The sequence below is a fragment of the Berghia stephanieae genome, chromosome 13 (genome assembly GCF_034508935.2).
Source record: "Berghia stephanieae isolate SIO BIC M18660-M18661 chromosome 13, UCSD_Bste_1.3, whole genome shotgun sequence".
NCBI classification, from domain to species: Eukaryota; Metazoa; Mollusca; class Gastropoda; order Nudibranchia; family Aeolidiidae; genus Berghia; species Berghia stephanieae.
Genome location: NC_088372.1, coordinates 27719444 through 27746064, shown reverse-complemented (window position 1 = coordinate 27746064; position 26621 = coordinate 27719444). Strand labels below are relative to the sequence as shown.

The 26621-nt window shown below is 34.3% G+C and overlaps 3 protein-coding genes across 3 annotated transcripts in view; 2 read left to right on the top strand and 1 right to left on the bottom strand.

Annotated features, from left to right (window-relative positions):
- LOC144959269 (uncharacterized) overlaps positions 1 to 3340 on the top strand; it is a 56509-nt gene extending 53169 nt beyond the window's left edge. Inside the window, exon 13 of the mRNA XM_078891813.1 lies at positions 3317 to 3340. Within this exon, the coding sequence (XP_078747939.1) occupies positions 3317 to 3340 (24 nt within the window). The remainder of the gene's footprint in view (positions 1 to 3316) is intronic.
- A 4733-nt stretch (positions 3341 to 8073) lies between these two features.
- LOC144959268 (ficolin-1-like) lies at positions 8074 to 8625 on the bottom strand. The gene has a single exon (XM_078891812.1). It carries the CDS (start codon positions 8623 to 8625, stop codon positions 8074 to 8076), a length of 552 nt encoding a protein of 183 aa, XP_078747938.1.
- Positions 8626 to 13639: 5014 nt separating this feature from the next.
- The window catches only part of LOC144958677 (nephrocystin-3-like), a 41592-nt gene continuing 28610 nt past the window's right edge, over positions 13640 to 26621 (top strand). Inside the window, exons 1-9 of the mRNA XM_078890800.1 lie at positions 13640 to 13723; positions 16602 to 16841; positions 18672 to 18954; positions 19630 to 19777; positions 21281 to 21436; positions 22044 to 22180; positions 22850 to 22948; positions 24668 to 24756; positions 26298 to 26390. Of these exons, the coding sequence (XP_078746926.1) occupies positions 16663 to 16841; positions 18672 to 18954; positions 19630 to 19777; positions 21281 to 21436; positions 22044 to 22180; positions 22850 to 22948; positions 24668 to 24756; positions 26298 to 26390 (1184 nt within the window). The 5' untranslated portion in view covers positions 13640 to 13723; positions 16602 to 16662. The remainder of the gene's footprint in view (positions 13724 to 16601; positions 16842 to 18671; positions 18955 to 19629; positions 19778 to 21280; positions 21437 to 22043; positions 22181 to 22849; positions 22949 to 24667; positions 24757 to 26297; positions 26391 to 26621) is intronic.

The window sequence follows — 26621 nt, the reverse complement described above, 5'->3', positions numbered from 1 at the left end:
TACGAGGCTCACTTTTCCCCAATGTTCCTACCCGCAAGTAATGTCCTAATTAATTACCTAGATTAATCTGTGAATAGACAGGTAGCAGCTATGTGATCTTGTGTGGCTATGTGGTCTTGTGGTATGACACTCGCTTTCGGATCGCAAGGTCCTGGGTTCGAGCCTCGCTTGGCGCATAGTTGAATTCACGGAACAGGCTCTCACTCACATTCTCTCACCGTACTCAAGTGAAAAATAAGTACCTGGCCGTTTACAGCGTTGTCTCCGTCCCAAAAAAATTGTAATATCGCCTAACAGGCGTCGTGTCACGTCTTACATGTTAAGTGTTGCTGTTGGCCAGGAACTCTTTGTCAAGTGCTTTGAGAAGGTTTAGTGGATAATATCCAGTTTTTTTTAGCATACCAATGTTAAAAATGGAAGATCGAAACAAGATTGTAAAAACAAACACAGCAGTAACGACAAGATTGTCGACCAAGGTATCGTCCACATCATGAGCAAACATTAGTTGAAGAAGATCATGAAGAAAAAACGTCCCTCTTCAGAAATGTCCATGTGTATAGTTCTATAATATTTCTTGCAAAACCTTTAAGATATCCCATAGCAAGCACGGGCGGTCTTCTTCTTCTTCTTCTTCTTCTTCTTCTTCTTCTTCTTCTTCTTCTTCTTCTTCTTCTTCTTCTACTACTACCACTACTACTTCTACTACTACTACTACTACTTCTACTACTACTACCACTACTACTACTAATACTACTACTATAACTACTTCTACGACTACTTCTACTACCTCTACTACTACTTCTACTACTACTTCTACTACTACTACTACTACTACTACTACTACTACTACTACTACTACTACTACTACTACTACTACTACTACTACTACTACTACTACTACTACTACTACTACTTACTACTACTACTACTACTACTACTACTACTACCACTACTACTACTTCTACTACTACTACTACTACTACTACTACTACTACTACTACTACTACTACTACAACTACTACTACTACTACTACTACTACTACTACTACTACTACTACTGCTGCTACTACTGGTACCACTGCGACATAATATTATACCAAAGCTTCTGTTACTACTAAGATTTAATGATACTAGTTATAGTCTTTTATAGTATGTATAATTCATAATAATTTTTTTATATCAATTTAGATTTGATGGCCGTCAACCAGATTTAGCCAAGACAAGGATACATTTTCAAGTAAAACAAGTAGTATCGGAGCTTATTTTTCTGCAGTAAAAAAAAGAAATTTTAATGAAAAACTACACATATTATAAATTTTGGCCAATAAATTAGTCCTTCAAAAAATATCGATCGACTGCAATGATCTTTTCTTTTTTTTAAAATGTATCAAACCTGAAGTTTCCTTCTTTGCCTTGCAGTGTAGGATGCAACAAATAGTTGACATGAATTTGACTAAAGCGTCCCCCTTACGTAATCTTTCCTTCTTCATTTTCTTCTTTTTTTTTAACTTCTTCTTCTTCTTCTTCTTCTTCTTCTTCTTCTTCTTCTTCTTCTTCTTCTTCTTCTTCTTCTTCTTCTTCTTCTTCTTTTTCTTCTTCTTCCTCTCCTTCTTCTTCTTCTTCTTCTTCTTCTTCTTCTTCTTCTTCTTCTTCTTCTTCTTCTTCTTCTTCATCTACTTTTTCTTCATCTACTTTTTCTTCTTCTTCTTTCTTCTTCTTCTTCTTCTTCTTCTTCTTCTTCTTCTTCTTCTTCTTCTTCTTCTTCTTCTTCTTCTTCTTCTTCTTCTTCTTCTTCTTCTTCTTCTTCTTCTTCTTCTTCTTCTTCTTCTTTTTCTTCTTCTTCTAAATCATTTGTGAAGCTAAAAATACCCCCCCCCCATTTCATTAATTTTTCGAGAGAAAAAGGATCGTTCGTTTGGTAGCTACAGGTCAATGTTAGAACTGCAAACATTGATTGACCCTTAATCTGTCCAGATGTCCACTGTCCTGTTTTGTGACTAGCAACTCCCAGTGTTAATATAAAATATTATATGTTACAGTGAATGCCAAAATCAGTCGGATGGTGAAAAGGTTTTGAACTGAGATATTGCCAAGTTTAGTTAGAATGTCAATTTTTATCAAAACTGAGTTCTTGTCAAAAATGATTAAATCAACTCTTTTGTACATCTTCGGGAAATATCAAAGCTTAATGTCACTTCTAAATATTTTTTACTGCTAGTCAAGTTGAAAAAGTATCAAATTTGAGAAAAGTTCCTGGATACCTTTCCCATACATCTGACCATAACCATGAAAAATCACCCGATTTACTTCAAATAAAGATTAGAATGCTTTGGGGAGCATATTCTTTCAGAAAATGCAAAAAAAAAAAATAAAAAAATAACAAAAAAAAATAAAAAAAATTCAATTCCAAAATTTTCACCTTCCGGCTGATTATGTTATGCACTGAATCCTATGCTCAATGCATATCACAGTATCGCTATATTATTATTCATCATTTTAGGTCATATGAAACGCAACTTCCATTTCATGATTTCATTGAAACGTGTGAAAGTTAAATGATGAAAAAAAGGGGGAAAATCACTCCAATCAATCATCGAGTCTGCCCAGTAATTAGAAGGTCTTAGGCTCAATCCCCAGTCGAAGGAAGCGGAGTTTTTGAAATGACTTTATCTTCTTGTGTGTGGTGTTATTTATCAGAAAAGGCAGATGGAAATAATGACAAAAAGAAAAAAAATTCCCTTTATTCATCTCATAGGGGAAATTTGTCTCTAGGGACTATTCCATGGGAAGGCTGGAATAACCCAGGCGTCAGCCGCAGTACCGCGTCGCAAACTGAGCTAGGGCGAAGTGACTTGCTCAATGTCACACAGAGCAGCGGTGGGTGATCGAACTCGGTACCTTTCAGGTACGAAGCAAAAACCGTACAGGTGAGCCACGCTCCAAGTGAAAGGTTCAGTTCCTCCTTAGAATTGTCCCAAGTAGTAGTCAAATAAGATTTCTTGGGCTCCTGATGAGGTCGCATACAACTGAAACCTCAGTTAATCCCACTAGAGTTTACTAGAGAAGAGATGTGGATAGAATAGTAGAATATACGGCTCTTTGGATAACAAGAATTGATAGCTAAACCATCCAGAGCTCAAGTAATATAGTTAAAAATCAATAACACTTCTGACTTATATAAAGTCATAAGAGAATTATTAATTATATCATGTTTTGACATACCACATTTATTACAATAATTTTTTAGGGAAATCGCAAGGTGCGTTTCCTACTTTAAACCATATTTTTATTTGCTGATTTTCATCCCCTTCGACAGCGCCTTATCTGCGGCTGGGGTTGACTTTTTCCCTCATGGGTCAAAGGGTTGCTGGATCACAGCCAGGTCTTGCAGACACGCGGTGCTTGATAGTAGGCCTATTGGTATCGGGCAATGAACTGTCAGAACCAAACACCATGTGGTCGTGTTCTCTAATTCAAGGATATGTAAGATGAAAAGAAACTGCAGAAAACGAAAACTGGTCAATGTTCTGTTGACGGCGTTTCAAAGGGAGATAATATTGTGGGCAAAGGGAAGTAAAACGGAATGCAACTACACTCCAGCACGACTTCCTCGAACTCCTCGGGACATGCAAAAAAGTTCGAGAAAACCGTAGTTCGAGGAAACTGCGTTGCCAAAACAACTTGATAGAGAGGGTGAGGGGAGAGAGAGAGAGAGAGAGAGAGAGAGAGAGAGAGAGAGAGAGAGAGAGAGAGAGACTCAACGGAATGGTCTTAGCTCCGAATCCGAAAGATACCTAGTTAGAATATTCATCGCGTTATGTGGCATTCAACAAGCCACCTCTCCATAGCTCAACTTGCGGCGTTGAGCTGCTGTTGTCACCTGGGCTATTCTAGTCTTCCCTTGTAATAGACCATAAGACTAATCTCCCCTTGAGGATGAATAAAGGGAACTGATTTATTTATTTTGTTGCCTATGTTGAGGGAGATAACTTTATACATAAAATGTTCTATATTTTATATTGAGCATTTATATAGCGCAATATCCACTAAACGTGCTCAAAGCGCTTGACAAGGTGTCCCTGGTCAACAGCAACATTCAACATGTAGGACGGGACATGACGCCTGTTAGGCGATATTACAATTTTTCGGACAAAGACAACGCTGTTAACGGCCAGGTACTCATTTTAAGCCTTTTCCAAGGACTCAACTATGCGCGAGGCTCGAACCCAGGACCTTCCGATCCGAACGCGAGTGTCATACCACTAGACTACATAGCCGCACTAAGCTGTTAGTGTGTGTAGAGGGCTAGGTGATTGCGATATCACAACATTAATTTATTTACTGTCGTACCCAAACATTACCAAATCATGGCGCGTGGTATTGACATTAGAACGAGCCAAAAACATTTTACCACTTTTATAGTGTGTTTGGAGTCGAAGGAAAGTTAGAAGAGCCAAAAACATTTTACCACTTTTATAGTGCGTTTGGAGTCGAAGGAAAGTTAGAAGAGCCAAAAACATTTTACCACTTTTATAGTGTGTTGGGAGTCGAAGGAAAGTTAGAAGAGCCAAGAAACATTTTTACCACTTTTATAGTGTGTTTGGAGTCGAAGGAAAGTTATACGAGCCAAGAAACATTTTTACCACTTTTATAGTGTGTTTGAAGTGAAAGGAATGTTACAAGAACCAAGAACATTTTAAAAATAGAGTCAATCAATTTTACGACATTCAACATACTAATTAATGAAAACGTTTGCGCAGGTAAACAAAAGTATACACATTTACAATTCTGTCACAAGAAGGCAATTGGGGGCTTGGTTTAATATTGTTGTAATGGAGTGTATTTTGCGTTGGTTCGAGACCTATTATTTCCAAACTAACAATGAGCCCATAACAATTTGGGTTATCAGATTTGTAAATAAATAGTCGGGTATAAACCAATTGTAACTTTTAATATAAATCATAATTATGTGAAATTTAAATCAGGGAAAGAACGTAAATTCACCAGGCACTAAAATATCAAATATATGCTAGCGACTTATCATATTGTAGTATTAAAAATTATTATGCTATGTTCTCTTTTGGCTAAGTATAAAATAAAATAAATTTCCTTTATTCATCCCATAGGATAAATTTTCTCCAGGGTCTATTCCAAGGGAATACTGGAATAACCCAGGCGTCAGCCGCAGTGCAATGCCGCAAATGGAGCTAGGGCGAGGTGACTTGCTCATAGTCGCATAGCGCAACGGCGAGTGATCGTACTCGGTACTTTTCGGGTATGAAGCAAAGACTGTACCGCTGATCCATGCTGCACAAGCTAATGTTATTGGAAACAATTCAGGGCCGTTATTAGTTTCAAGAGGAGTTTGTTGCGGATAATGTTTAATTCTATGATCAGAGTATAAAACTAATTTTATTCAAAGCTGAATATATTATTAAATGTACGGAATCAAACCAGAATATTTTTTTAATGGCATTGTACATTGAGTGGCTAATCATGAATGAGTAGATATTGACAGCTGAATGAAAACGGTTAATTATATTTATATTCCTACAACAGTAATATAATTATTTCAAGAGAATGAGACACACAATTGGATTCAATAGTCTGATGTCACGTCACCCAGCAAAGGCGCCATCATGGTTCTAAACAAAGAAAATCGGTATTTTTTATTCTTCATGCTGGCTAGAGCTTTTCATATATCTTGTGATCAGAATGTATTGAAGTCAAAACAAGATCATATTTATAATGTTTTTCTCCTCTGGATACACATTTATGCTCGTCGGAGAAATATTTCATAAGGGCGTCCGCCGTTGTTCCGATAGTTTATAGCCAGTTACTAAGTTACCATACATAATTACGAGGGAAGTGACGTTACGACTGTTGAAGCCTATTGTGACTAGAAAATGATCGATATTGACAATGGAATCCGACCGACCTGTACTTATTTGCAGATCTAATAACCCAAATAGGATTCAATAGTCTGATGTCACGTCTGCCCAGCACCGAGCAGCTTGGTTCTAAACCCCCCCAAAATTGGTCCTTCTTTATTCTTCATGCTGGCCAGAACTTTTTCACATGTCATGTGATCAGAATGTATAAAATTCAAAACATGATCAGATTTATAATGGGTTTTTTTTTCTGGATACACTTTTATGCTCGAGAAGTATTTCATAAGGCCATTGTTCCGATAGTTTAGAACCAGTTACTAAGTTACTATGCGTCATTATAAGGGAAGTGACGTCACGACTGTTGAAGGCCATTGTTATGGGTTCATTGTTGTAATAGAAATACTCTCAACCAAAGCAAACTATTTTCCATTAATTCAATAAATTCAATCTGAAATAAAACATTGTTTTGTTTGTATTACATGTAGCTACTTGAGTCCCCCCCCCCTCTCTCTCTCTCTCTCTCTCCCTCTCTCTCTCTCTCTCTCTCTCTCTCTCTCCCTCTCTCTCTGTTCCTCTCTTCATTTGAATACGTCATTTGTTCAATCTAATGACCATCTAAATCTGGCGAAAATCAAGCGAAAAGTGGATCTCGTAGCCTTGATATCACAATGCAATGTGTGAAAATAATATGTGTTTTATGACCGTTGAAGTACCTTTAAAAGTAACATTTTAAAAGCTTTTTCGATACAAAACATTAAATTTTATAAACAAAATGTTTCCAGTCTTTCTAAGCTGTGCATCTGTTTCAAATATATATATATATATTTTAAATATGTATATTCATATATGACTAAATACAATAAAAAGAAAAAAAAAAGATTAAATTTTGATTTGTGTTATTTGATTTTGATGAATTGTGCGGCTATGTGATCTAGTGGTATGACACTCGCTTTCGGATCGGAAGGTCCTGGGTTCGAGCCTCGCTCGGCGCATAGTTGAGTCCTTGGAAAAGACTCTTTACTCACATTCTCTCACCGTACTCAGGTGTAAAATGAGTACCTGGCCGTTAAAAGCGTTGTCTTTGTCCGAAAAATTGTAATATCGCCTAACAGGCGTCATGTCTCGTCCTACATGTTAAATGTTGCTGTTGACCAGGGACCCCTTGTAAAGCGCATTGAGCACGTTAAGTGGATATTGCGATATATAAATGCTCAATTTTTTAAATTTTATTAAGTACCTGTATCTATATAGACCGTCTTGTTTAATTTGAAAATAATGTCTTTGAAACAAAACAATAATTTATCTCGAAAAAAATTAAAGTAAAATCTACTGCAAATGGGGTTCTTCATTTACCAGATGCTCATAACTTTGTCAGGTTTCTTCGGGTTCGTAAAAAAAGTAACACCGTTTAAACCTCCCACATCTTGTGGGCCATCCATTTAAGTGAGTTCAACAAGTAGAAAAACATGGTTTGTATTACATTTTTTTAACGAAAACTAAAGGAGGAGGGGGGGGGGGGGATTAGAAAGACAATAAATGCACTTGATGACTTTCAATGGCAAGAACTTTTTGTATATGACACTTGAATTTTTTTTTTCAAATTAAGTCATTTTAATGTTTGGAAAAATGTATTTTTCAACTCAGTATGGTGAAAAGAAAATGACATCCTAAGCAAAGATTTGTTCCGTGGCGAATCTTTTGGCAGAAACAGTGAAGTTTTTATGTTTTGAGAAAATTATTTCATAAGTTGTGCTTTATAATTCTATTAAACTCAGCCTTTAAAATAAAAATGCAAATGATTTAGTCATTAATCTTGTCTGAACAGAAATATTATATAGATATGCCGTATTGAAATGATCTCAATTGTTGAAAATGTCATGAGTTTTTTTATATTTTTACGTGTGATGACATTTAATGGGGCAATATCTCTATATAGGCGACAATTTACAAAAGCACAAGAACTGGTTTGTGCGCATTAGGACTTACTCTTAAAGAAAACATTGGAAAATCCTCAGGTAGGGAGGTTTGGGTGCGGGGGGGGGGGGGGGGGGCAAAGATAATAGGTTTGTCAATAGGAGGATAATAAATACAACACATTACATAGATAAATATATAAGAAACTAATAAGTAATAAATAGCTTAACGAATCGTTTTTTTTTCGTTCTGTTTATGTTTCCCTATTCTAGTCACAGCGAAGATACATAGCAAAGTGGCCCTTCTCTGAAGGTACATTCTTCATGTCGAGTCCAATCAAAGAATACACCTGATGCTTTGGCTTCTCATCCAAGAACTGTAACCCGTAGCCAAGCATATTACACGGGTTGTAACATCCTGAATACCACCAGCCTGACCCAGCTCTCTTTGCACAGTTTTCACTAGAATTCCCATCATTGTCATTGTCCCAAGTCGAAAATGATACATTTTGTATTGGACCAAAACAGTCTCCAAAATAACCAATGCCTACAAAATTACGAGTTGTTGCATTGTTAGTGCTCTCAAAAGTAAACGCATATTTTGTGTCATTACCTGAAATTCTCAAACCATAATATGTTCGAGCAATTCGTGCGGTTGGTTTTCTGTTTAGATCAAATGTGATTCTTAACTCGTTGCACCCGGCAATAGAAAGTTTGTGCCAGATTTCCAGCCCAGCAAAATTATGTTTGTTGTTATAATTAAACCCATGTACATATTCATGCCATGTTAGATTCAGATTTTCCTCGCCAACATTGCTCATCAAAATAACAGAGCCATAATAATTTTCAATGTTATCATCAACCCAACACAAGACAGAAAAGGGGTTCAGACCATCTTGATTTTGATCAAGAAAAACTTGATATTTTCCCGTGTTATAACCTGCTTTGATAAGATCAGAGCAACTGGAAAAATATATTTGATTACAATTCTGGCCATAAAATCCATCATCACATTGGCATGATTGAGTTGTGACAGACCATATTCCATGCACACACAGCTTTTTCCAGAAATGGTGATTTGTGTTCTCTACTTAACACCCGGTAATCTCAGGACAATGTTTGTGAAGGAAGCATTTACCATTTTCGTCCAGGCTTGCTCCATTGCATGAAGTATTCAACCAACAATACCCCGCACATTCAACGATACCACGCGATTTGCCTACTTCTTGTGAACAGCTTTTTTCTATTCTATCTGTTACGTCACATAATGACGTATTAGGATCGTGGGCAAAATGTGAAATATTCAAATTTTCGCAATTTACAGACAACAGGATTGATGCTGATAAAGTCAGCGAGAGTAAGAAACAAAACAATTTCATATTTCTTACAACTTCACAATCTGACAGAAAACAATATTTGCCAAGTACTTTGCTTAATGTCAGTTATATAGCCACGTTGCTCAATCAATTTAGATCCGCCATCAATAGAAAAACCAATTAACAATAACAAAAAGTAGAACATGTACGAAGAATCAAATTTTAGAGTGTTGGGTCATTAATTTAGACTGATACAATATTAATGACTTGTTCAGTCACCATTCCATTTCATTTCAAAAGAAGAAAGAAAGTTAAATTGATTTCAGGAACTTGATTTGCGACATTTCCATAAAATTGATACGATATTACATATACGTTTTATGTATGTTAATTTTGTATATTTATTTGTAACCTGCATTGAGCATCACACAGTGATGAAAATGCGTGATATAAAATCCATATTATTATTATTATTATTATTATTTTTATTATTATTATTATTATTATTATTATTATTATTATTATTATTATTATTATTATTATTATTATTATTATTATTATTATTATTATTATTATTATTATTATTATTTTTATTATATCACATATTAAGTCATTTTTACTCTTTATGCTTTTGTTTAAGTGCAGTCAATGACTCGAGCTGATAGAAAAGCAATGATCATTAAATGTAACCCAATCTGCAGTCGATTTTATTCTAGTTTATTTTTCGAGTGTAATGTTTCCATATGTTAACATTTTATTTGATGCCCACCCAGATCGTTTAGTAACGATTGTTTTTAACCCTTTATTGGCGACGCTGGATTCCTTTCAAATCAAAATGTTTGACTCGCCGCATCTCTCAGGAATTATATTCGAGTGTAGTTTTTCAGAACTGTTAGACCCATGGAGTCGGAGTTTATCCCAATTTCTATAGTGTGAAATGGACAGTAGCAATTGCTTGCTATCATTTGGACAGGATAGCACGCTGGTATATCGCAAAGTACTTTCCGCCAAATCTAACAGACCCAGCTACCCATTCATTGCTGGGTAAGCAGGGGGATCAGAAAAAAAAATATCTCGACTTCCCCCTGGATTGATCTTGCCTGGTCCATTTGCTTGTGAAGGGAGTGTTGCTCTCTACCTTCCCCCTGGATTGATCTTGCTTGGTCCATTTGCTTGTGAAGGGAGTGCTGCTCTCTACCTTCCCCCTGGATTGATCTTGCTTGGTCCATTTGCTTGTGAAGGGAGTGCTGCTCTCTACCTTCCCCCTGGATTGATCTTGCTTGGTCCATTTGCTTGTGAAGGGAGTGCTGCTCTCTACCTTCCCCCTGGATTGATCTTGCTTGGTCCATTTGCTTGTGAAGGGAGTGCTGCTCTCTACCAAGAGCTGGGCTACCGGGACCACATATCGACGTGTTGTTGATTCCAAAACGTGAATTTAACGTTAGAAGGAACAAACTTATGAACTTCTATTTATGCTTATCTATACGACGCAGTGGCCGAGTGGTTAAGGCATTGCACTGTGACCCAGAAGGACCCAGGTTCGAGCCCCGCTTCAGGCACTTTCGTTTTTTTTTCTTTGAGCAAGATTAATAACCCTCAATTTGCTCACTTGGACAACATGGGTGATTCCTGTTGACATCAGACATCTTGTTTGATGAGTTATCTACATTCCTTCGTGGAAGCCTAGGCGACGATATCTTATGATGTTGTGGCGGAAAAGGCATATTTTGTTTTTAATACGACGCATAACTTTTACATAACCAGTTAACTGTCGTACTCTGGAAAAACATAAGATATTTAAAAATTTAGCCAGAAAACACGTCCTTCGTGCGGCTATGTGGTCTAGTGGTATGTCACTCGCTTTCAGATCGGAAGGTCCAGGGTTCGAACCAGCCTCGCTCGACACATTATGATGGAGTCTTTGGAAAAGGCTTTTTACTCACATTCTCTCACTGTACTCGCGTGTGAAATGAGTACCTGGTCTTTAACAGCGTTTTCTATGTAGGAAATAAAATGTTGTAATATCGCCTTACAAGCGTTATGTCTCGATCTACATGTTACATCCTAGCTGTTGGTCAGATTAAAAAAACAAACAACAACAACAAAAAACAAACAAACAAACACAAAAACAAAAAACAAAACAACCCCCCCCCAAAAAAAAAACAAAAAAAAAAAAACGATTTGACCTCTGGCCATAGCGAAACCATAGACAAAAGTGAAACCAAGACCTCTGGTGAGGGAAAAAAAATCAACGTTTTGAACCACTTTCCATATAAGATAGTTTGGTCAATTTGTTTAAATACATTCACTGATAACTGACTGAGCGACCCTGCTCACAAAATTAAAGTGGACCGCCGCCTTATATAGGTGTAGGTGATGATGCAAACAAACAAACAAACAACAAAATATAATATTGTAATTTTGATATAATCTGACGGGACCACCAACTCCTAAATTATCGACTTTTCAAAAAGTTTCCTTTTACACTAGTATGGGTTCCTTTAAAAGCAATCTTTTTAATCGAAGGTGTTTAGTTACTCATATTATTGTTTCCTACATAATTAATGATGCGGCAATTCCATCGCATTAACTCACTCAACCCTAACACCGACTATATCCGTAGTTTACCCGGGTTACTTTGACCCCATGCCTATTTATTGCATTTTTCTGAGACAAATTTTTAACAGGCGTAGTATCAAAGATAATGACTTTCATTTTACGTGTTAATTGTAGTTAAATAAAAATAATTATGCACATGCTTATTTTTAATACATTTTTTTTCTTCAAATTTTGAAAAGTACCAAAAATCTCTAGGATTGAGTGAGTTAACAAAGCATTTGTGCCAAACAGAAAATCCTTTTATCTGATTATAATATTGGAATTGCTTGTGCAAGAACTGTCGAAATTTGGGAGGGACTGCCAAGCTCGTTGTGTTATCGGGCACGATAAAAATAATTCGTTTAACCCTCTCCTTACCAGCTATATGAAAATCGTCACATTCGTTACGATACAAACAATATTTTCCTTATTCAAATTTCTTTTGTACATCATAAAATTTAAAGAAAATGAACAGCATGATTTGCAAAAGTGATTATGTATCACAAGAACTTTACTGCTATTATGTTTGAGTAATAAAAAATCTAATTTTGTGTTAGTTTGGTGTGAAGTTTTGGGGAAAATCCTGAAAATGGCTAGTAAGGAGAGAGTTAAATAGAAAGAGATGAAAGCATTGTATAATATTCATTCTTTGAGCAAAACGTGTGGATATTATTGCAAAGTACGAGGGAAATAAAAAACAAACAAAAAAAAAAAAAAAAATAAAAAAAAATAAAAAAACAAAAAAAACAAGAAACAAGCAAAACAAATAAACAAAAAACAAAATTGGGCATAACTTTTGAAAAAAAAAAATAATATAATAATAATAATAACAATAATAATAATGATAATAATAATAATAATAATAATAATAATAATAATAATAATAATAATAATATAATAATAATAATAATGATGATGATGATGATAATAATAATAATAATAATAATAATAATAATAATAATAATAATAATAATAATAATAATAATAATAATAATAATAATAATAATAATAATAATAATAATAATAATAATAATAATATAATAATAATAATAATAATAATAATAATAATAATGATTGTACTACTACTACTACTACTACTACTACTACTACTACTACTACTACTACTACTACTACTACTACTAATAATAATAATAATAATAATAATAATAATAATAATAATAATAATAATGATAATAAAAACAATAATAATACACGTAAACGCAGAAACGTGGGAAATTCAAGAAATATGGGGAAATTACATATTATATTCTTCCTTAGTATGAGATTCAGTACATACTAAGAATGTACACGATATTAAACGGTGTTGTTAAGACGGCAACTCCATTCACAGAATGGTCGAAACTGGAGGTCTGAGCTGTTTGTTGTTCGCCAATTATTGTTTACAAAAGTAAAAAAAAACCTTCTGAAAGTCATCACGAAAATAACATAAACATAATGTAGTGAGAATACAATATCTATGTCTTTAATTTTTTTTTTATTTTTAATTTTTTAAATTAATTTTTTGTTTTGTTTAAAGATGATCGTCAACGCTAGGAAATAATGATGATGATGATGATAATAATAATAATAATAATAATAATAATAATAATAATAATAATAATAATAATAATAATAATAATAATAATAATAATAATAATAATAATAATAATAATAATAATAATAATAATAATAATAATAATAATAATAATAATAATAATAATAATAATGTTAATGATAGTGATGATGTTGATGATGATGATGATGATGATGATGATGATGATGATGATGATGATGATGATGATGATGATAATTAATAATGACAATAAAAAGGCGATAATAATTATCAAGAACCTCGTTCTATTTTTATAAGAACTCTCTAATTGTTGGAGGCGTTATTATGGTGAAAATTGAAAACAATAACACAAAAGAGAAGACAAAGTGACAGAAATGACAGTCGATTTAGCTATCTAGTTTTCCAGGCCTAACTGTTGGCTAATTGATAAAGGTTTGTTGTTTTGTTCTAAAAGTCAGTTTGATTTGGTACCTTTAAACCAATAATACATACAACTGGCAAAGCAATATTGAGCAGTTGGGAGAGGAGAGTTGTTTATCTAGAGTCACTAGAGTCTCGACTAGAATTTGTCCATGCTTAGTTAAAGTTAAGGCTTAGGCTTAGGCTAAGGCTTAGCTTACAGTCAGGGGCCCAGTGGGGTCAGCAAGCAGGGGCTGGAGACTGAAGATTTTTGCAAAATGTACTTGCTAATGGTAGTATATTAAAGAGTGTATAGTATATCGTTATTTCAGTCCCTGAAAATGAAAAAGTCCGTGGGACAAAGCTGTTTTTAGGAGTTTGTTAGGGAGTTTAATAGAAATTCTAAATGTACCCCACACACTTGAAACCAATGTCATATGAAAGAGCTGGCAACACAGATTACAAAACAGTTTGAATTTTGTTTCTATCTTGATAAGAAATGTAGTTACGGCAGTTCAAAGTCAGAAATTTCAGACCGATTTTTACCCCAAAATTACCATTGCAAAGTTGTGACCGAAAACGCGTGATGTTAATAAAAAAAATGGTTAAAACAGTCAATATGGAGTTCTTATCATATATTGTATACCAAAATGTTCGTCTCATCGAGGACAATGCATTTACATTAATAAAGAGGAAGATAAACATTTCAAATTAACACATTATTACATAATATGACGCAAATGTTACATAATCAAAAACTCGGCTAGACGTACGAAAGAATTTGCTCTATCACTTTTGGATTTATCCCCAATATCTCACTGAAACAATTGCAAATAATTACCCTCTTTTAATTAATACATAGAGAATAAAAAAGGGTTTGAGAATATTTAAATGAAAAGATATAAACATGTTATGTAATGACATAATGAGTTTATTTTTACCTATGGCAATTTTATTGTAAAATAAATATAAATAAAATGGTAGATTGAAAAAGTTCAAATAAATTGAAATGGATTCTCTATTTTAATTAGAAGGAAAGTTCTGGCTTTTAATACTTTAAAAAATTCTGCTGAACCACTTTGGGTTTATTGCTATTACATCATTTGAACTGACAATTAATATAATTTTATCTCCCCCCCTTCTCTCTCAATGTATGGGGGTGTCAAAACTAATAGAACTTCTTACCATAATAATTATTAAGGCTAAGGCCTTTAGAATATGGATACAAATGATAAACATATCTAAACATATGGGAAAGAAACTTGATGACTTGGATGGCAGAGTAAAATAAAATTAAATTAAAGCAATTGGTATTTTTAAAATATCGATACTCGTATTAATATCGGATTTCACAAAGAGAAGAAATATACGAACTTTTAAAACAAAAACTATAAAATACCTATAAATAAGGTTGGAAAGTATGTATTCAAAATAAAAACATAGTAAATAATAGTACTGAAAATATTATGGACTAAATTTAACATAATACATAACTAAATTTAAAATATCGATATGAATATCGATATCGCCCGGCAGCCATGATGAGAAGATAATGTAAACAAGGCATTTCGGCGCAGAGTTAAAAGGTGTCTGCGCATCGATATAGAGCCTTGAAATTTGGCATGAATAAAGTTTAGATGTTATTCTAAAAACAAGCGTTTAAATTTTAAAAACACACGCGGTAAATAAAAAAATAAATGCATTTGAAAATTGCCAAATTTTAACTTCATATAACGTCTGGAATTATTAATGGATTTTTCCTTAATTGGCACCATTTAAAAGGAAATTGAAAGACAAAAATGATGATACCAAAATATCTGCGATATTCCTCTTTATAACGAAGTTATGCATCTTTAATTGAACCCCCCAAAACGCGAACGGCAATTTCCAGTCACAACTTTCTATGGGCGAGTTGGGTCAAAATTTGACTGCCACTGCTGCTGCTCACTAAACTGCCTAGTTTGATTTTTAACCTGAACGAAGTGGCAATTCGGACTCGGCGGAGTCTGAATAGTCTCCCGTGGCTATTCGGACTCCAATGTGTGTGGGCATACAGGGGGGAGGACGACACGATGTGGGCAGAAGGCAGAGGGTGCAACTGATAAAGAAATAGAAAAAGAGTTTAGAAGAAATTCTGTTTTGCCCATACACTGACTCGGCTCATACTCATACTACTCATACTCATTCCCCTGCTTTGGACTGTAGAAGAAGTAGAAGGATTGTTGCCTGTCTCACACTATCACTATCACAATGTTTTTTCTTTGTCCTGATTTTATTTGGACATCGTGTCATGTTGTTAGAAAAGCTTACCACACTTACTTTGACTGACTTTAATTTCTATATCTGGACTTTCAATTGATCTATGATTTTGTCTTTCTCGTCAAATATAGTGGGTTTAGATTACGTTTATTTGCATTAATTTTATGTAATTACCCACTAATTAAAATATTTAAAAAAAAACAACAACAAAAACCTATACTGTCACGGGAGACTATTCAGACTGAGTGTGAATAATCTGTTGATTGCACATGCGCTTTGGAATTTGAGTCTGAATAGCCATGGGAGACTATTCAGACTCGAGTCTGAATAGCCGCAGCCTAATGTGTATCTGTTGCAGTTGTTGTGAATGTGATGAGTTTTGTTCTGTTTTGCGTGCAATGTTGTTTGAGAAATATATGAGTTTCTGTTTGTTTACATTTTTTTTCTCCCCTCATTATCTGATTATAATTATATTTGTATTTTTTGGGAGTTATGTGTAACCTGAGAAACAGCCGAAACTTTGTTTTATATTGCCCCCTTTTATTATTTGATATGCCGTGATTATTGCCAGACAGTGTCTGTCGATAACCATGGACAATTATTGACAATTAATTTTTTTTCTCATTATGTTTACTGTCTTTTTCATTTTTAGATAAGACCAGAAACATGTCGTAACTTCCACGTTGTGACTCTTGTCTGCTACAACAGTCACGATGGGGACTGGGAGTTCCTTCATGCGATCTCAGGATGACGAGGACATCTTGGGATCGGATTTAGAAGGAACTAATGGAGTCATGAAGCGAATCCCAATAGAAATCAAGCCAAGGGGGAAATTGGGACTGCCCAGTGTTGGCTCACTGGGCAGGAGCAAGCCTAAGGGAGGAAGCTTAAGGTGGTTCAATTTGTCAGATTATGAATAAATTATTTATTTTATTTATTTGGAGCTATGTGGTCTTGTAGTATGACACTCTCTTTGCACACACAATAATGGATAAAATGAAATTTAAAAAATAGTAAAAAAGAATTGTTCAAGGAAGAAAATGCCTTTTACGTATAATCAGATCTTTCTGTGATCAGATTTTTAAAAAAAATGGTGATGACATTAGTATTTCTTTTAGTATTAGTTTTCATATAATGCAGTATCCAAATGTCCAGTTTACTTAAGACGGCTATGTGGTCTTGTGATATGACACTTGCTTTCGGATCGGAAGGTCCTGGGTTCGAGCCACGCTCGGTGAATAGTTGAGTCCTTGGAAAATCTCTTTACTCACATTCTCTCATCGTACTCAGATGTAAAATGAGTACCTGGCCGATAACAGCGTTATTTCTGTCGGAAAAAAATTATTAGTGCCTAACAAGAGTCATGTCTCTTTCTACATGTTGTGTGTTGCTGTTGGTCAGGGACCCTTTATAAAGTGCTTTGAGCATGTTTAGTGGATATTGCGCTATATGAAAGCTCAAGATTATTATTATTATTATTTTTTTTTTTTTGCGATCTCTATCAGAATGAGATACAAAATTATTTGTAATTATGGAACAAACTCCTAGTGTGTCTATGTGGTCTTGTGGTATGACACTTGCCTTCAAATTGGCCAAAGTTCAAGTCCCACACTGAGCGGTGCATGGTTCAGTCCTTGGAAAAGATCTTTACTCACATTCTCTTTCCATACTTGGTTGTAAAATGAGTACCTAGCCATCGCATTGTCTATGACTGAAAAAAAAAAAATGTAATATCCCCTTACAGGTTAAATGCTGCTTTTGGCTAGGGTCCCCTTGTAAAGTGCTTTGAACACGTTTAGTGGATATTGCATTATTAATGGCTCAGGGATGCAGTATTTGGCTTTTTAATAAAGTCAAATAGTCATTTTCACTTGAAAATCAGGCCTTGATATAGGCAGTGTCAATCGATTTTGTAATAGTGCTAATTTACCAAGAGTACCTTACAGGTGACTTGTACTGAACAAAATAGGAACTTGGCTCCATATGGCTTGCTGGTGGATGGGATAACTTTGTAAAGCGCACTGAACATGTCAATCTGTACCTATAAATTTATTTGTTTCATAGCCTTAATTTTGTTCGCTAATCAGCATAGCTGGAAATTTATGATATAGTTGGAAATAGTTTTTAAATATTATATAAAAGATAGAATCGATTACAAATTTATAGACTTATTATTAAAATGATATATCTTTTGGGTCTCAATTTTTAAAAAAATGAACATAACTCAGTCAAGCTGAAACTGTGTCTTCTCTAGGTCCAACATTTGGGCTGCAAAATATTATAAATCAAATGCTATCATATCAACAGTCATATTTCAAATATGTTTATGTTGTGTATATGCGTTAGCACATGCATGAGAGAAAGAGATAAAGAGAGAGGAAGAATAGGTAGGAGTGAAATATGTTATTGTTATAGTTATCATATAACATTTATAAAAAGTGTAACTAAATGACAAATTGCCATATAGACAATATAGACAATAAAGATCTATTATTATTATTATTATTATTATTATTATTATTATTATTATTATTATTATTATTATTTATTATTATTATTATTATTATTATTATTATTATTATTATTATTATTATTATTATTATTATTATTATTGTTTATTCTTCTTCTTCTTCTTCTTCTTCTTCTTCTTCTTCTTATTAAGTAATTCCAAAACAACATCTGGAACAAATGAATAATTTTCGTTTCTTTCTCACTATAACAGATCTGCTTTGTCCATGGATCTTGAAAATCCAGAGGTCGAGAGGATACGCAAAGACTTTGAAATGTATCGGCTCAACAAGGACAATGATATTGCGAATATGCAAAAGAAGGAAAAGAAATTAGAGACTGAAAACAAGCGTCTGAGAGCAGAGTTACTTGCCCTTCAAAAGACATGTACTAGAATGAGAGCGGAGAGAGATGCAGCATTAGAAGCAGAGCAAGAGGCCCTTGCACGAGCATCAGCATTTGAAAGCGACAGGGATAAAGTTCAAAGGCAGTTCAAGGTTTGGTTTTTTACAAAATGTTGGTTATGGTTTATGTCTATTGGTAGGTTTGTGCAGAAATTTGCAGTGAAACAACATATATATATAGTATGTAAATGATGCTCACAATACAGCATTTAAAATTGATTTAAAAATAACTGTGGTATGACACTAGGTATGAGTAATGTGTTGAGTCTTTGAAAAAGGCTCTTGAGGTCCATTTTCTCACCATACTCAACTCAGTTGTAAAATGAGTACGTGGCCAGTAACATCATCTCTGTGTCTAAAAAGATATGGAATAGCATCTTTGTGGTGCTATGTTCCATCCTACATATCAACCATTGCTTTTGGTTTGAGACCCCTTGTAAAGCACTTTGAGCATATTTAGTGGATATTGCACTGTATAAAAGCTCATGATTTATAAAAACAGAGTTGTGTTAGCGACATGTCCCGTCCTACATGTTAAATGTTGCTATTGAGCAGGGACCCATTGTAAAGCGCTTTGAGCATATTTAGTGGATATTGCGCTATATAAAGCTCGATTAAAAAAAAATAATTTTTTAGCTATTGAAAAATTTTGTGTCCTGTCACCATGTATGACAGGAGGATGATACAGTAGTTTGAAACTTCTAAAATGAAATTAATTGAAATAATGCCATCTTTTCTTCTTTTTCTTCTTTTTTTTTTTTTACCCAGCTTTTCCGTGAAACCAAAGAAAGTGAGATTCAGAATTTGTTGCGTAACAAACAGGAGATGGAAAACCGATTGTCCAAAGCTGCTCCTGGTGGTGTTCACTCGCCCGAGGACAGCGACTCCCAGTCTAGATCAGGAGTTGTGGATATAGGTAAATTTGAGATCACAACTCAGATCTGACATACCTCCCGATTTGAGTGGGAAATTCTTGATCTGGTTTCCCTATGCGGCTATGTGGTCTAGTGATTTGACACTCGCTTTCGGATCGGAAGGTCCTGGGTTCGAGCCCTGCTCTGCGCATAGTTGGGTCCTTGGAGAAGACTCTTTACTCACATTCTCTCACCGTACTCAGGTGTAAAATGAGTACCTGGCCGTTCACAGCATTGTGTCTGTCCGAAAAAATTGTAATATCGCCTAACAGGCGTCATGTCCTGTCCTAAATGTTAACTGTGCTGTTGGCCAGGGACCCCTCCTTGTAAAGCGCTTTGAGCACATTTAGTGGATATTGCGCTATATAAAAGCTCAATTTTTAAATTTTTTTTCCCTGTTCCCTAAATCCCGATTACAGATAGATTTTCACAAAATAAGAGCTTCACAGTTTTAATTATTTTTTTATAAAGGAATGTTAATAATAGTTATAAATGACAACAATTGAGAAATATTGTAATAAAATTTAATCACCCATTATAATATTGTATATGGTGCCTCATTTTCAAGTATTCATTTGACTTGGATCTGGTAATAACAACAGGATGTCATCATCTTATTAGAATAGCATATTAAAGTGGTGGGGGGGGGGGGGGGGGGGGGGGGTGGAACCCAAACAAACATAAAAAAAACCCAACCCACATACTCTACATATATAGTCCTATGACTGTAAGATATTATATTTTGTTATTTTCCTGTTTTAGTTGTCCGTGTGGCGGGCTCGAATTTGAATTAATCTAAAATTCCCTTTTTGGCATTTTGAAAAGTTGGCAGGTTCGATAACTAGAAGTATTGTTTTAGACCAGGATGAATGAAGTTGGTCAATTAGTATGGAATAAAAAAAATTGTTAATGATTGTTGAAAAACTAACCTCCATAAATTACATCCTAAATCATCTACAAGAGCACATATCTTTGAATTTGGTCCGGAACAATTTATGTTAAAAAAATTATTGACCAGAACGCTTAATATGAACATTCTTCTCTTTCGTTTTTCAGTTACAGTAGTTCCTTAATAAATGCACTGACCTTAATAAGAGCACCCCCGCCCCTTCCCCCTCTATCCTTGCCCACACTCATGCTTAATGTTTTTAACAATTTTTAATTTTTACAAATTTGAATAGGACAAACACTTCCTCAACCGACCAATACAGTCATTTATGCAATGTTTATCAATTCAGATTTTTTGGTTTCTTTTACTTAGCATTGACACTGTTGAACCACTTTATTCTATTCAAGACGTGGTTTGTTGAGAGGTCAAGGTCATAAGTTAGTTTCAGTTTCAGTTCATAGCTCATATTTTCTTCAATTTGTTTTGTAACAAATAAGCACACCCTTTTGACTCCATTTTCTAAACGCATACCTTGCTTACTAGGGACAATTCAGTACTTTGATTATTCATGCATCTATGATAAAATGTCACTCTGTACATACCTGTTATTTCTCAGGTGCCCATTCTCATGCTGGTGACTGGTGGACTGTTCTGGAGAGTGAGCCATCCTTGTGTTCTATGGTACAACTGCATCAGCCAGCTTACCTACGGGGGCCAGAGTTTGCCTCTAATACACTTGAAATGGACGGGCCTTTTATGAACGTCAACAAAGGTGTGTATCATTATTCTCTCTCTCTCTCTCTCTCTCTCTCTCTCTTTTTTTTTTTTTTAAATTCCTTATTGCTCTCTTGTTATTTACTTTTTTGTGACACTCTGTCTCGGGATTCATAGCTTACATTTCTTCCATTCTGCACACAATTTCTTTCCATATTTATAATTCAATCCCTCTTTTATTTTTAAAATAGCCGAACCAGACTGCACACAATTTCTTTCCATACTATACTTCAATCCATCTCTTTCTTTAGAAATAGCAGGACCAGATATATATACAGATTTTTTTTTTTTTTTTTTTGGGTGGGGGATAAATATAGTATTTATTACTTTAATAATAAAAAAAGTATATATGACCAAATTTAACGACAGCATATTTTCTCAAGCGTTCAAGAGTGATAATTCATAAAAATAAGAGTTTAAATTGTACCTTTTTGGTTTGATAAAGATTTTTTCTTCAAATTCACCTTTCTTTCCCCCACAAATATTATTATTGTTTGTTGCCTGTGGCAGGGCTGATAGTGAAAAAATAAATAAGAAGAAATAAGAAAGATGAGTCCCTTTCAAAGTTTTTCAAAAATATATTTTATTGTATTTTTATCGTACAGAGGATTGGAATCTAGCCATGTTGAATGCGGGCCGTGTATTTCCTCCTTCGTCCATCAGTCAGTCGGTCAAGTATGTTCTGAGAGTCTATCTGTCCATCTCTCCTGACATGCTTCAGGACTACGCCAAATTTATTAAGGTTATTCTATGTCCTCCAGTCTTTGTCTTCTTCTTTTTCCTCCTCCCTCCTCCTCCTCCTCCTCCTCCTCCTCCTCCTCCTCCTTCTTCTTCTTCTTCTTCTTCTTCTCTTCTTCTTCTTCTTCTTCTTCTTTCTTCTTCTTCTCTTCTTTCTTCTTCTTCTTTCTTCTTCTTCTTCTTCTTCTTCTTCTTCTTCTCTTCTTCTTCTTCTTCTTCTTCTTCTTCTTCTTCTTCTCTTCTTTCTTCTTCTTCTTTTCTTCTTCTTCTTTCTTCTTCTCTTCTTCTTTCTTCTTCTTCTTCTTCTTCTTCTTCTTCTTCTTTTTAAATACCAGAAATTTGGACAAAAAAGAAATAAAGAAAAAGCAAAAGACCAAAAAAAAAAACCAAAAAAATAAAAAAATTTATATATATATATATAAAAGACAAAACAAACAAAGCAACAAAAACAAACAAAACAAATGAAAATAAAACAAAAAAAAAACAATACAAAACAAAAGGAGGTTCATGACTTCACTGTGATCAATTATTTCCAGTTTGGAAATACAAATTTTCCTTTCTATTGTTGGTTTGTTTGTTTGGTCGCTGTTATTTTTATTTTATTTGACCATTTGATCACTTTTTATATGCACAATAATTTTAACTTTTTTTTTTTTCCTTTTTTTACAACCAGGATTATGCACCTGCGCTACAAGAAATGTGTGAATTGGAAAAGAAGAGCATTCACTTTGTTCATTTACATCATGACCAAACAAAGGAGTTGACACAAGGGGTGTGTTAAGATGAAGAGATCAAATTAATTAGTAAACATTGTATTGTGAACCTGTTGAAATTCTCTGTGGATGTTAACCATGCTCACCTTTTCTATCAAATATCTTGCATGATTCGTACTCATTCTATTAGTTGACATCTACGTGATGAAAGCAGGTCCATTATAAAATCTACAGCGCAGACTTCGGCAGATTCTTTGAAATGGCCTGGTGGTGTGTGATGTGGACAAAAGGGGCGTGGTCACGGCAGATATGTATCTTATTGTTGTACACATGCACGCAATAAAAAATTTAGGAGTTGAGAAAGAGGGGGATGGGGGGGGGGGGGGGAAGAAAAAGATTGGGAAGAAGGTTTAAAAGAAGAAGAAGATGATGATGGTGATGATGATGACAAAGAAAAAAAGTAAGAGGAATAGGAGGAGGAAAATAAAGGGGTGAACCAACAGCCTTAAAGTCAAAGATAAAAAAGCAATCAAACCATTAGAACTTTACATTTGGTTTGGTAGAATAGAGGCAGGAACAGTTCAGAGTAAAAGATCTCACATAATTGAGTCTATTCAGAAAATACACCCAGCAATGAATTACAAAGTTGTTAATCCCTCGTCCAGAAAATAGTTAGACATAGCAATGTATTAGACAAGGTTGTTAATCCCTCGTCCAGAAAATAGTTAGACATAGCAATGTATTAGACAAGGTTGTTAATCCCTCATCCAGAAAATAGTTAGACATAGCAATGTATTAGACAAGGTTGTTAATCCCTCGTCCAGAAAATAGTTAGACATAGCAATGTATTAGACAAGGTTGTTAATCCTCGTCCAGAAAATAGTTAGACATAGCAATGTATTAGACAAGGTTGTTAATCCCTCGTCCAGAAAATAGTTAGACATAGCAATGTATTAGACAAGGTTGTTAATCCCTCGTCCAGAAAATAGTTAGACATAGCAATGTATTAGACAAGGTTGTTAATCCCTCGTCCAGAAAATAGTTAGACATAGCAATCAATTATACAAGGTTGTTAATCCCTCGTCCAGAAAATAGTTAGACATAGCAATGTATTAGACAAAGTTGTTAATCCCTCATCCAGAAAATAGTTAGATATAGCAATCAATTATACAAGGTTGTTAATCCCTCGTCCAGAAAATAGTTAGACATAGCAATGTATTAGACAAAGTTGTTAATCCCTCATCCAGAAAATAGTTAGATATAGCAATCAATTATACAAGGTTGTTAATCCCTCATCCAGAAAATAATTAGACATAGCAATGTATTACAAGGTTCTTAATCCCTCATCCTAATCTATCTTAATATTTCATCGCATACTGTGACAGGAATAGACATTGGTCTACTCTTAAAAAATAACCCCTAAAGGGAAGAAAAACAAAATTGTAAATGTCTTTTGAGTTGACCAATGGCAGTTTTATACGCGTGCATCTTGTACATACAATTATAGAAACTTATAAGTGAAATTTATTAATAACTAACTTAAGGATTGTGACATATCATTTTAAAAAAATCAGAATCCGCCTTGAAGCACGGTCTGGCGATAAGCATCCTCTGTGATTCCTGAGAGATACTTATAAACAGAGGACACTGTATCTCTTCTTTTTTTTTTATTCCAGTGCTGACAAAGCCCCAATCAACATACAATAGATAGTCAATAATTTGAAGTCTTTGCATTTTAATCTATAATTTTTAATTTTATATTTATTCATTACTCTCAGCTCAGTGACAGAACAGACTGGAGGATTCGTCAACAGCAAGTTGGAATGTCTTTCATATTTGTTGCATTTCTAGGATGTACACTTCACAGGTAATTTATTTTAAAACCTGTCATTTTTTTCTTTTCTTTTTTTTTTTCTTTGAATTATTATGATAGTCATTAATATATTGTTGAGCTGATGCAGAAAAAAAAAAGATTCATTACAAACGTAGATTTATGATTTGGTGATAAAGTTATATTTCCCTATTTTGTAATGGATTGTATTATGATTTATGATTAGTTTATGGAATGAATCTAAAATGAGAAATTTTAAGGTTTTTTTTTTCTCGTTTTTATTAACTTAAGATTATTTTTTGCATGAGTATTTTCAAGACATGTCAGAGATCTCACTAGGGTATTTAAATTTTGATTATGAGAAAATTGTTATTTTAACCAGTTGTTTATATGACTGGCATAACAGATGCTGAAAAAATAATAACTGTTTTCAATTTTTGCTCATCAAATGCCAAGTTTTATTACTTTTAATTTAAATACTCAACTATATATATATCAGATATTTTTAACATCATCTACATTACCATTTTGTATAAAATATGAAGATTGGAGCACCACCTTGTAGCATTTTTTCAAGCACATGATGCGATTTACACAGTTTATTAGATATGCTGGATTGCAATGCCCTGTTTGACTACTTTAAAAAAAAAAACAACAAAAAACCCCAAAAAACTAGAGATTTTATATAGCACAATATCCACTAAATGTGCTCAAAGCGCTTTACACAGGGGTCCCTGACCAACAGCAAAACGTAACAATTTTTTTCCGACAGAGACAACGCTGGTGACAGCCAGGTACTCATTTTACACCTGAGTATGGTGAGGGAATGTGAGAACAGAGTCTTTTCCAAGGACTTAACTATGCGCCGAGCAAGGTTCGAACACAGGACCTTCCGATTGAAAGCGAGTGTCATACCACAAGACCACATAGCCGATTACTTAATGTTAGCCTGTACATGCTGCATTTTTATGTACTCAGATTTATATTATCTGCATATTTTCCGAAAATTGAATTTTGGTAAAAGCTTATATTAAAGAATATAAAAGCATGTTTCACAAGATTTTGGGAAGTTTTGTTGTCTTTTTTTCTCTAATTACTTCTGTGCCTTTTGTAATGCTCAAGTTCATTACATAACATTGTGATTTCGTTCCAATAAGGAGAGCGCATCTTTTACGCTGTGGCAATATTTAAGCAGGCACATTTAGTAATCTGTTGTAAACAAATATTATGTAAGCCTCTACCTACTCTTTTCGCTTTTGGCTATGCTGACTTCATACTTTTATTTTCATCACTGTTTGGGTTTGTATCTAATGTGACCCACCATCCCAAGACTGTATTATGCCGGAAGGCCAGTAAGAGTGAATTTACAATTAAAATGTTTTGGAATACGAACTTTTTGGTACTTTGCAATGAGAGAAATTGTATTTTTTCTCCAAAATAAAGAATAGAAGTGAACTCCAAGACTCATATTTGTAGCAATAATTTACAATTCCAGAACCTAGTCCATTCCGACATATTATTGCTTTGATATGGTGAGTCACAAATATTGTTGTTTCCTTTACTCTTGAATCAACCAGGTTTTCCCATCAAGAAGTCAAGGAGGCTCATCTTGATAATCCCGGTCACAAAACCTGCATTTTCATCATGTCTGAAATGGCAGACACTAAAAAGTAAGCTTGATATAGATTGACTCTCTATTTATCGGTAATTATGCCATAAAGGAAATCTTATGTTTAGCCGTTTTAGAAATGATATTCATTCTTCTTGATAAAGCATTTGAATTGGCCAATATCTTTGACAGGCCGGGGGGAAAAAACCCAAACAAACAAACTGAAAATCAATCTCAATTTTAAAAAAAAAGCATTTTGATAATGTAGAAATGACCCTCATAATCATCTGAC

What these genes read in the sequence shown, in the direction of transcription:
- LOC144959268 (XM_078891812.1), bottom strand. Translation starts at nt 8,625, where the DNA reads ATGAGCAATGTTGGCGAGGAAAATCTGAATCTAACATGGCATGAATAT.